The 12,380-nt window shown below is 36.4% G+C and overlaps 1 protein-coding gene across 9 annotated transcripts in view; it reads right to left on the minus strand.

Annotated features, from left to right (window-relative positions):
* The window catches only part of plxnb1b (plexin b1b), a 109,911-nt gene that overhangs the window by 67,241 nt on the left and 30,290 nt on the right, over nucleotides 1-12,380 (minus strand). For 5 of the 9 annotated variants that reach the window (XR_015493414.1, XR_015493415.1, XR_015493412.1 and 2 more), the window contains exons 2-3: nucleotides 5,118-5,187; nucleotides 817-1,960 (exon numbers count right to left, since the gene is read on the minus strand). Coding sequence is in view for 3 of the 9 variants with exons in the window: in XM_087256941.1 (XP_087113067.1) it covers nucleotides 817-1,950 (1,134 nt within the window). In the remaining 6 variants the exon portion in view is untranslated. The remainder of the gene's footprint in view (nucleotides 1-816; nucleotides 1,961-5,117; nucleotides 5,188-12,380) is intronic. The other 4 variants (XR_015493413.1, XR_015493411.1, XR_015493416.1 and 1 more) reach the window with 1 other exon arrangement.

The raw sequence follows: 12,380 nt of genomic DNA on the forward strand, positions 1-12,380 counted from the left end.
TACCAACATTTGAAGGGTTTCAAATCCTTGTATCAAAGTTGTTTTAAAACTACCGAACAGCACATATTCTGTCTAATGGCAATTCTGAAAAACATTTTTGATCTATTCAAATGTTGACTATGATATATATTTAAACTCATGGAGACTTTTACAGGACAATTTAGACCAGAGGTGTCCAACTGCGGTCCTGGAGGGTCGGTGTCCTGCATAGTTTAGCTCAAACTTGCTTCAACACACCTGCCAGGAAGTTTCTAGTATATCTAGTAAAGGCTTAATTAGCTAGTCCAGGTGTGTTTGATTAGGGTTGGAGCTAAACTCTCCAGGAGACTGGCCCTCCAGAAACGAGTTTGGACACTCCTGATTTAGACCTTGTCTATGTTTTAAATTTAATTTCAGAAGAACTTAAGTGGTCATGAATGACACATCATAATAAAGTTAATTAAGTTTCTGTTCTGTTTTGCTCGTTTCTTTTGTCCAATTTGGATCAGGGAGGATATACAGTCTCTGACTATATAAGATTGCTCAACTGATAAAGAGAACTATAAATATATAGAGACGAACATATCCTCTTTGATATCATCTTTTATATATTTCTAAGGCCTCAAAATTATCAACAAAGCATTGACTTTTTTTGTTCATTTGGACTTTGAGGTGCTTTTCATTCTGGAGATGAGCTTTATAATCTAACTTTAATCATACTTGATAGGCTATAAAATCTTGATCCATCAAAGATAAAATAAACATATGTCATTTTTTTCCAACTAAAATAAATGCTCTCTATTATGAAGCAGTAAACTTACTAGTTTTCAAACTTACCGCTGGAAGATTAGCACAGTTTGATTTGACTTCATACTCAATGTATGCAGCCTCCTGTCCATCTGCACGACCCATTTCAGTGTAGCACAGATCTCTTGTGGAATTGATACGTTTATCCACTTCTTCGAGTGAAAACACGCAAACTGCAGACTCTTCGTTGGGCCGGCTTGAGGAAGCGAAATGACTTGAAAACACCCCCAACAGGACTTCTTGTTCTGAAGTAGCTGCATTTTCCCTTCCCCAAACTTTGCCAAACTTTGGCAGGCCAACATGTAGAGCTTGCAGGAGGTTATAATTCTTTCCTCTGGATGAACGGCAACTTAATGGAACTTCAACATAAGAATAATACGCAGCGTCATCCAAACACATACGGGAAACATATGTGCGATATTCCCTCGATTGTGACTTTAAGTCCCTTCGATAGAACATAAAGTAGACATAAGAACGATGTGTAAATGAGGTCACGAAATGATGGTCGTACTCCGAAAGCCTTCCAGCTACTGCTAACTTTGAAGTTTCTTCATACGAGAAAACGGGTTCTGTAACTAAGTTTCGAGTAGATATTGGAGGTTGACTGTTGGTGTAACCACGTCCAACGAATAACATTGGCTGCTGTATCCCACGTCCTCTTGTGAGTGCCACAAGTCCTACTGTAGACACGCTGGGGTCATTAGCAGCCACATATTGTGTATCCACAGGCCTTTCTGCAGTGAAAATCACTTTCCCTACTGCATCCAAACTTCGTTTCTGACATATTCCTTGATGAACACTTCCACAGCTGATGAGTTGCTGACTGTAAGGATCCACAAGTAGTAGCTTGTTGTGGTTATTGGTCAGCTGTGCTTGTGGGCAGTTTGCTTCACTGATGGGGGGAAGGCATTCACGACTGTCTATCACAGGCCCCGTCTCTTCCTCTGCCTCAAGCTGAAGATCTGAAGAAAGCTGGTAAAGTCGATCACGGCCACCTAAATACACTCGACCCACTGAAGGGTCAGGATGCAGAGCCAGGTGCTCAAAGTAGGTGTCATTGCGTAAAAAAGTGGGATGTTGTCTGGAAGAAGCTGAACTCTGGGTGACCGCGCAGCAACACAGTATGGTGAAAAGAGAAGTCACACACACCATCCCAGGTGGCATGTCAACTATTCTGACAACAAAGAAGGACAAAAAATAAAAGAGAGGGGAAAAAATCGATTAAACAAGTGGAAATTTCATTTTGCTAATGAATCTTCCATTATTATTATTATTATTATTATTATATATATAAAGGTGTGGTATGTAAGTTTGACACCCAGTGGTTGAACTAGTTATTGCATCCCTTTTTAAAAACACATGAAAGCACAGGTTGCCAGATTATGTGTCTGACTATCGAGTCTAAAGGCCGATTTAAGGCTGATTTAAACCGTGTTCTAAATAAAAGCAATGGCCCGCGATAGAAGGATTATTTTCCATATTAAAAAGAGTTTTTGTTTCAACCAATACCTGGAATATATATTTTAAAAATGGCTTCTATTTCTTGCAGCTGAACAACAGGATAAACTGACAATGATCACCTGATACACCCCATGTGCTTTGTTTAGTGTTAAATGCTAATAATGTGAGTTTAAATGAACTACTAAAAGCAGCAGCAGATTAGGACTGTGACTCAGTCCAAGCCAACAAATATCAGTGATTCCGCCTGAAAATTTCATAATGTTAAAGAGGTTAAAAATATATTTATTAAATTATAAACCTTACCATTTCGTTGGAGTGCAGTAAGTGCACTATTCTGTGCTTCTGAATGGCTGTATTTAACATTTTGTCATTTTGCATATGGTGCAAACAGCTAAATTGCTTTTCACTTCATCTTCTCACGTATCATGTTGTTAGGATACAGGGTTACAATCTAACCTGCTCACCTAATATTTACATTCGTAATATTTTCATTATTTCCTAATTAATAACCACCTCATGTGGAACTCTGAATCTGCTTCTCATTTCGGAGTCTGCTACTGTCCACCGGAAGTCACATTTCGGTCATGGATGCATACATTTACATATTTAGCATACGCTTTTATCCAAAGCATACTTTTGAGAGCCTTTTTGACTGAATGAATAAAATATGCTGAACAAATGATTCAAAATGTGAGGATGGAGATGCGATTTGTAATGTGACAAAATAACCAGCGAACTACCTGATGCACTTACATTACATTCGGGCCAGGGCACACTTATGTCATCGATGATGCACTGTTCAGTAAGTGCTTTCGCTCAGCACAGTGGAGATTTCTTCCGTTATATCGTTTAAGTCATTTGATATGCAGTGTCACGCAGTCGAATATTTCGCTGAACAAAAGCCACTTTTGACACTCATAAACAATCATAAAGTCCTCGTGCTGCAGGTATTAGGAGGTTTGCTGAAGGTGCAGCTGTGGTGCAGTGAGGGGTTTGCGTCAGTTTAAGTTCATTGAACAGTAAGAATGATTAATAAATCCATATCAAACAGCCCCTTAAAAGTCACGTGGTCACGCTTTCAGTTTCGGGCTCATTTTGCACTTACACAAAAGCGTACCGCGCCAAAGTCCAAGTGAACCGTGCCTGAGCCCAATTCAGAGCGCTCACACTTCTCAAACAATCTGGGAAACGGGCCTGGGCATGGTTCGGATAGCATAGTGTGAGTCTGAATGAGGTGGTCTCTGCTCGGATCAATTGTTGTTAGAAAGTAAAACGATGTGAACCAGGCTCTATAAAATTGTATTATGGATATGTAATAGGCATATATACGGCTAAATGAAGAGAGAATTATGAGTAGGGTTGGAAGTCATTCCTACAGGTAAATGTGCGTTTCATGTCAAATACCAAAGTGAAAGCATGCTAACTATTAAGCTGTTTATCCGTTAGCAAAATTAACCGAACAACAGTCTTGGTTTAACTGTTATTTCTTTCTAGAATGTAAATCATATAATGCATAATACTAGCCAACGGCTGTGAATGAGAAAGTCTTACCTCTGATTTATATCTGGTGATGATGTCTGTAGGTTTCACCATTAAAAATGAAAGCACAGCTTTTCACTAATAATGTCTTATTGCTCATCCTTATAAATTAAAAGGACGCATGACAGCTGAGCTGGACTTGTTTTAGCTATTTTGGTCTGTTTAGAAACTTTGCTGTGTGAAAGCGAACCGCACCAAACACAAAATGCAACATTCTAACAATTTTAATCCCCGTTTCAGAACAAAAGAATTGATCCACATGTGTGAAAGCACCCTTAAACTGCATAGCCTGGAGACCCAGATAAATAATGTATTCATCCTTATGGCCTCTCAAACCTCATAGATTTGTGAAGTATGTTAGGGAGGCAATATGTTACATTTTAATTATGTTAAAATGATCAGAACTTCCCGTTACTAAACTTGCAGACTATAGCTTCAAGCTTTATTTTTATTTTTATTTTCATTTCGTTACACTCACATCCTAAATATATACCTCATGTCTGCTTTTGTCTGAAATCAGCATGTAAATTTTCCAGAAATTATTCACTATGTCTCTTGGCAGTGCACAAATTGATATGGGAGTGTCATGGCTGATACTATAGAAGCTTGTCAGACAATGAGAAGCGGGGGAGGGGTTTGTAAAGGGTCAATTAACCCAACCCTATTCTCCAGTCTGTCCTCTGTCTACATTTTGAAGTTCTCAATGTGAATCTACAATGTGAATCACAACATGGTTTGTTTGACATTCAAAACAATGCATAGCAATGGGGTGTACATAGTATTGGGATTATAAGTGGTCAGACTGCCAGTCAATCAAACCCTCTGTGATGGGTCAGGTTTTTTTTAATCAGCATAAACACTTGAAAGACCTAGAGGTAGAACTCTCCAAAGAACTTAAATATATAACTTACTCAAAACATTATTCATGTTATTAAAACAAAAATTTTTATAGTGCCAGTTCATACATTCATTGGCATTTCCAAAAGCACTTAATTTTGATGGTGGCCTTTAAACATTTTATTGATTAAATATAACTTTGCAACTGTGTTGTCAAGCAGTCAGGATATTTATGCAGTTATTTAATGTTCTCAAGTTATGAAATTCAAATTAAGACATTAAAATTCAAAAAGTTTCAACAGCTTATAAAAATTCAGATTTATTGTATTGTAATTATCAATAATTCAAATTAACACAATTTAAATTTAGATTGTTTTGGCATATTATTAGCTCCATAAAACTTCAGATATATCCTGAGCACACCAAAAACTACATCAAAGTGGCAACAAATTAATCAAACATACTGTAACCAAAAAAAGGCAGTGTTTTCTTACCAGGGTTTGATCTGCAGAGTCGACATGCATACACACAATGGCGTCAAACAAAAGTCCCCATCACCTAAACCTAAGATACACAAAGAATGGAAATTAATAAAAATTACGCAAAATTTACATTTACAGTACTTAAATCAAGTGTATGCATTTGGTAGGAGCAACAATTTAGTCAATTACAAAATGTAAGGACGCAGATTAATTGGATATGACTGTAGATTAGGGCTGGGCGTTTAACCAAAAAGTAATCGAAATCGACATTCGGAACCTGCAATCGATTACATTTTTCCAAGTCAATTTTTTCCATTATTTTCCCTACTGCATGTGAAGTCACATGACCCTGCTCTGTTATGTTATTCCACCAACATGTGGAGCATGGACAACTTAAACACTGAGACAACAGAGCAACAAGAGCTGCTTGTACCAAAAAAAAAAAAAAGTAATATTTACTGTACAAAAATGGTCAGCAAAAATAAATCAATAAAATAATCGTTCATTATTTGTAATGTAAAGTGAGAGTAAAAATGTCCAGTTAATCGGGAAATTGATTTTAAGCCAAATCACCCAGCCATACTCTAGATACATTTCTGTAATAATGAAAATAAGTTATTCCAGATACACCCAAGTACAACGTAACACGTCCACAAGCAGTCGCATTGTTTAACTATTATAATAATTAAACAGACTTATTGAACAGCCCAGTGTCATTTTTGAGGGTAATTTGTTTTCCAAAATGATTGCTGTAGGTAGCACATTTCACAGTAGATTCAAAGCGAAATACCCAGGCATTGGTGTTAAATGTGTTTAATTTCCTCTACAAACATGATTGTAACAATTAAAATAAATCCAAAATTTTATTATATATTTTATATTTTAAATAGGAGTGGGGGAACAAATTCATCGATTCATCAAAAATCTCTATTTACTCATTCTAAATCAATTCTCAAAAGTTTAGATTTTATTTTGTATTTAAATTAGATATCTAAAAACAGAAAAAATAAGCATTCATAGGCATATGCACATATGCTGCTGAATTCACTTTATATGGACAAAGATCGACAAACTTAAGAATTGTAAAGATGTGGCACAGCACTCCACGTAGGATCCATTTTGCAACTGGCTTCAGGATACTGTTTAAATTCCTGTCCCGCCACAATCGAGTTGTCAGAGACAGCTCAGCACTGTGCTTCAAATCTAATATTTCAATTTCCAAATATAATTTTTAAATAAACAATTTTGCATCGAAGACATTTCTTTGTTAAAATGTTATTAAACTAAAAACTCTCTTTTTGTTTGTTCTTAACACTTTGTAATCTAATCTAATCACATGTCCAAAGAATGGAAATAGAAGGTTAATGCTCTGTTATGTTTGAAATCCATTACATTTAGCTGTTCATGCTGAATTATACCCTAAAATTAGGTGTATATTGTAATTAAGATATCAATATATCCAATGTTTATATCAACTGACCTACAATACTTTTTAAAAAGTCACAGCTGCCTCTATGAGAGGTTGTATTAACAAAATATTTGAAGATTCTACTGTATTGAATGAATGAATTGAATGAATAGTCCACAGGCCTTGCAGCAGGAAAGATCTGTTCTGTAAACAAAACATGTCTAAACCTGACAACCTCAATAGGAAATATCTGCTAGACTGTGAAGCAAATTTGAGAAGTAATAGTAATATCCCTACCAGCTCAACGTGATCTCATGAGTGTTCATGCATTTTTACGTAAAGCATGGTTTTAACATTTACATTTACACAAACACTAAAACTTACAAAGCTTAGTTCAATTAAATTCAATTCATGTTTATTTATTTATTTATATAGCGCTTTTCACAATGTAGATTGTGTCAAAACAGCTTAACATAGTTTATTAAAGTCCAGATTTCAGAGTTGAAGTTCAGTTTAGTTTAGTGTGGTTTAAATTTCACAACTGAAAGTTCAAAGTTCTTTAGTACTGACAATGACATTTAAAAATGTAAATTACTCATGTGACTGACCAAATGTAAAGCAAATGAATAGAAATCTTTAAAAAAATGTAAATTGTGGTAACAATATTTTGTTTTTATAGTATTCAGTTATCATGTCATATTACATTTACAAATACATTTGGACATTCAGAACAACACTGTATTTCAGATATTTCATATTGCTTTTATACAGTTTTATACAGTTTACAGTAAAAAAAATTTGTTACAACTGAGTTGCATATTTTTACACAACATTTCCAGTTATTTAAAATTGTTTGAGAATTGAGAGTCACTGCAAGTAACATCAACAAGAGTGTTTAAAGTCCTATTGCTGTTACAATTTTTATCTTCTAGATCTTAAAACACAAGAAAATAACCACTTGTTGCATAAAATACAATAAAACAGAGAAAAACAATCAATTTCAAACTGATTTTATATTCAATCTAGAAAAAAAACAATACTTGGGGAAAAAAGCACAGTCATCCAATGCTGTTCTCAAGTCAAACATACAATTATTTCTTTGGTCAAAACTTGTACACACTTGCCCAAAACAGCTTTAGGGTGAGAAACTCCTTATACCTTATACCAAAACATCAACTGAATGTTGTCCAGCCCCTAAAAATATCCTTATTCATGTGACAGCCATTTCAGATTTGTCAATTCAAGAAATACTAAAATTGATCAGATTAATACAAACATTAAATACAAACATATTCTTGTAAAGAAGATATTATTTTGAAAGCCCCTACGGTTTATAAGAATCTCAACAACTGAAATTGCTTAATATGAATGAGGTAGATATTAAAAAAATCCAATCGTACACAATCAGATCCTGAATCATACAGATTGATCCCTGGAAAGCTAAATATTAACCCAGAGAGAGGCCAAGCCAATGTTTGTGCACCTTTGAACCTGAAACACCCAACACCCGTCTAATGATGTAATATACTAAAATAAAATTATACATGTACAATTAAAAACAAAGTAAGGCTTTAGAAGATGTGGAATGTAGTGCATGTGTTTTATGAACTAATTTCATTAAGCTTTTTGCAAATTTAGAATACCTCCTTAATCTCAACTGACATTCTGTTAAGTCCTTGTTGTCAGTCATGAACCTGGCTGTGTTTAATTGATGGTAATCTGTATGGCATATGCTGTAAACGTGTCATGCATGCATCTAATTATGACCTCTAGACTAGATTACTGCATTTAGTTATTGTATGGTTGTCCTGCATTCCAGTTGGTTTAAAAAGCCTTAGCTAGAGAGAATTCTAGAAGAAGGATCATTATATTAGCCAGGATCTGATGTCATAAGTGTGACATAGTGAAATGACAAAGCAAGTAAACAATTCAAGCCAGAATGAATCACAAATGGAATATGGAATATTAGATTATCATACAGATTTGCACGAGCAAATCCCTCCGTGATGAGTAACAGTTACTATGATAATGGTCCTAAATGCTGTTTTGTCTGTGAACATTGGAAGTTCTGCTTTCATTTGCGGAATGAGAAACCAACTACTGCCTCATGCGGAGCGGAAAGACACATCCTCTTGCGCAGACAAGACTTGGCTTTTGTCCATTTGGTGTGTTTATGTGCAGCTTTATGGTCCAGACGCAATCCAATGCAACACAGTTAGGTTTCATTGGTGATAGTTGATTGGAAATGGCTTGGTGTGCCCTGGCTTTAAAAGTGTGCTTTTATGTTTAATGTTATTAGCTTTGTTTCCAATTACCCATTTTTATGCGCATTTTAGATATGCGCATAAAATAAACAGTAGATGTAATAGTATAGGATAAAAGAAAAAAAAATGGACACACTACAATGGAAACACTTTACCGACCAAATTCCATGTGTTTTGTTATAAGAGATCATGTGATGATGAAAATGTGTGCGAATGGACAAACCAGCAGGCTGAGCACATTGTAAACAATCTGAAATGTTGTTTTGGTCGTTCTAAAATGCCAGTAGTGTTATTATACTATTAATTAGCTCCAGAATCAAGAGCATCTGTGCTCCGCGTCTTAGGCCTTCAAACACCACCGTGAAAAACCACAAATGAAAAGACTCACGCAGATTCTCTTATCGCAGAAAATTCCGTTTTTACTGTTTATATTTGGCACCAGTTAATCAGGAAGTGACCATTTTTGTTTACTTTGACTCATTGGATGGAAACTGTAACGAAGGGTCTGACACAGAGGGATCCATTTGCAGTACGTTTATTAAACAGTTTAATAACAAACACACAATAGATACTGGTGTGTGAACTCACATGAAATACAAGCTTATAAGGCAGATAGGCTGGCGGCTGGCAATCATATGTGTCAGAGGCAGGCGGTAAGGATCAAAGTCGGTGATACAAAGCAAGGTTCTAGACAGGCAGCAGGCAAGACAAGGTCGGGAAACAGTCCAGGTTAGCAACAGGAGATCAGGCAAGGATAAGTAATGTCAGCAGGGCAGAACAAGACTTCACACTGGAGTGTGTGTGAGGGCAACTTATATGTGTGTGAGTGTGATCAGGTAATGTGTCTCAGGTGTATAGCAATCAGTGTCTGAATGGGATGAGGATGACGTAATGTCAATAATCCGGTGATGATGACCTCTGCTGGCCAGCGAGGGGAATGGCTGGGACCGAGTCGGTGACAGAAACGCTGCATTATTCGCACATCTTTTATGCGATACTCCAGTTAATTCACTTTTTGGATGGAAACATCGCATGCGACTCTCAAAAAGAAAGAGTTGACTCAGAGTTGTTAATATGTATTATTCTCCAAGTGGATTTTCAGTTATTTTATTGTGACATCTAAACAAAACAATGCCCACCCAGGGTTCAATGCTGTGCAGTGGTTCAGATTTTTACTTGCCCTGCCATTTTTTTCACTGGCCCCACCAAAAAAAAGTTCATAGTTATTTCTTAGCCACAAATTAAACAAACAAAAAAAAAACATGTCAAAATGTTTATAAATCTAGAATTTAAGTATTTAAAAAATGTTACCTGCCAAACTGAAAGCAACCTGTACAAAACATCACTTAATTTTTTTTGTCGTCATGTACCCTTGTAAATGTCTGCTTCCAAGACGTTAGAAACAAATGTTTTCCTTTAGCATAATCATTTGATGTTACTGCCATGTTGCTGTCTCTTCGCTGTACTGGTTGATATGAAAAAAAATTGCGTGCTCACAACATCCAATCAGATAAGAAGAACCGAGAAGGTGTTATTTGAAGGCTTGAAAACACAAACTTTCTCAATTCTATAATTGTATTTGTATTGACAAATAGTCACAGTCAAATTAAACTTTAGTGACAAGACAGCAGTGGCCCGATCGGGCCAATAACGATCCTGTCTACTGTCCCAAGCATCTCACACGCTGGCCCTTATATTGTTGAGCTCTGCCCACCCTTATTGCACTTACAGACCCAGTACAACTTAAACCACTCTTCCTCAAACACAGAAGAGGATTGCAATATTACACAAAGATGCTGTCCTCAGACTGTGAGCAAAATAGCTTTTTGTGCAGCTGTTTTTATACTGCTTTTACAAACAGCGTTAGTTTTGTTAGTCTATGTTAGAGTACCAATCTTCTCCTCTGAAGTTTATGCATTCCCAAGGACTTGGTCTGCATCCAGATCCGACAGTGGTCCTGCACCTAGGAATGACCACAGCTCAGCCCTTAAAGGTCAACTAAGACACCAGTAAGAAAAGCTCTTTAGATAGATCCTCAGCAGAGACATCAGTGAAGAGTTTTTAACTCAGATCCCCTGGGTCATCTTGAATAAATCACGCAAGTACTAGTTGGGACTTACACCCCTATCAGGAATGATGCTAATCAAGCCCAAGACCACTGATAAACCTGTCGTCTACAACTGGTTTTATTGCAGCTCTACTTTCTTTACTTGCATGGCCTGGGGTGAATTGGGCCCCCAACTGCCATGATCTCTGCACAGGTTTTTTTTTTCTCCATTTCAGTCACATGATAAAGTTTGGGTTCCTTGCTACTGTGTACTTTGGCTAGCTCAGAGGTCGGCAAGCTCTGTCTGGAAGAGCCGTAATCCTGCTGAATTTGGCTTCAAACGTAACACACCTGAACAAGCAAATCAGTGACTATGTTTATTTCAAGGGTCTCAAACTGCTGGCCCACGGGCCACTGACGGCCCACCCTCCAGCCCACAACTGGAGTCAAAAATATAGCGAGATTTAGCCTGCCAAAACATATATTTTTGAACCACTATCAATGTTGTGCAGTCGCGTCTGGCCACTTGTGCTACTGACCCACCACTTATAGTCAACATTTAAAGTACTGCAGATTAGTCTTACTTTCATTTTCTCTCACTCATGTGTTTTATTTCTAGGGCTGATTTAAACTTTAAAATATATGTCTGTAAATGCTCTATTTTTACTAAAGCTCTATTTTCGAAAATATTCAAGGGTTGTTTGTTTATTATCAGTTTTATACCACCTGTATTTTGTTGTACAAACACTTTTTTGAGGCTTACATGTTATGCTGGTGGTGTAAATATGTGATTAATTTGCTAATATTTGATTCATTCATTCATTTATTCACTCATTTAGCGACAACTTTAACAGCAGTTAATTTCTCACATTATGCCTGCAAACATGATGGCAGATACAAATTCTCAAGTAATAGGCCAGCGCTGTTATTTCATTCACTAACTTTTCATTCATGCCCCCAAAGTCACTAGAAAGTCAAGGCACTTCATAATGTCCACTTCTTCCGGAATTCTTAGCAGTCATCAGTTCCCACTTTGACCAAAAATGCGCTCTCTTGATTCAAGCCATTCTCATTTGTTTACTGTTAAATGTCTAACAATTGGCGAGTGCACATAATGTCGCAAAAAGTACTACAAATGGTAATAGTTTGGTTAAGATGTTTACATGTCTCTACTGCACGTCAATAATGTGACTAAAATAGTAATACTCCATGTCTTCATTTTCTGTTTAGTTTGATTATGACTTTAGTCAGACTAGGGTAATCAAAATTCTATGTTTACATGGTAAACTCATAATCAGAGTATTGTCTTAATCGTATTAAAATTAGAGCATTGGTGTCCATGTAAACATACTCACTGTCTGAGTGTAAAGCCTTAGTCACACTGTACTTTTCGGCCAATAGACTCCCATTCATACACACACGAATGCAGTAGAACGGAAATGCAAACTCGTGCGACAAATTTCACTATTGTTGTATTATTGTATTTCACAATTGTTGCTGCTATTCAAAATTCAAACTTAGTGAACTCTGACCTGCTAAATTGCATCTTATGTATG

The sequence above is a fragment of the Danio rerio genome, chromosome 6 (genome assembly GCF_052040795.2).
Source record: "Danio rerio strain M-AB ecotype USA chromosome 6, GRCz13ab, whole genome shotgun sequence".
Classification (NCBI taxonomy): domain Eukaryota; kingdom Metazoa; phylum Chordata; class Actinopteri; order Cypriniformes; family Danionidae; genus Danio; species Danio rerio.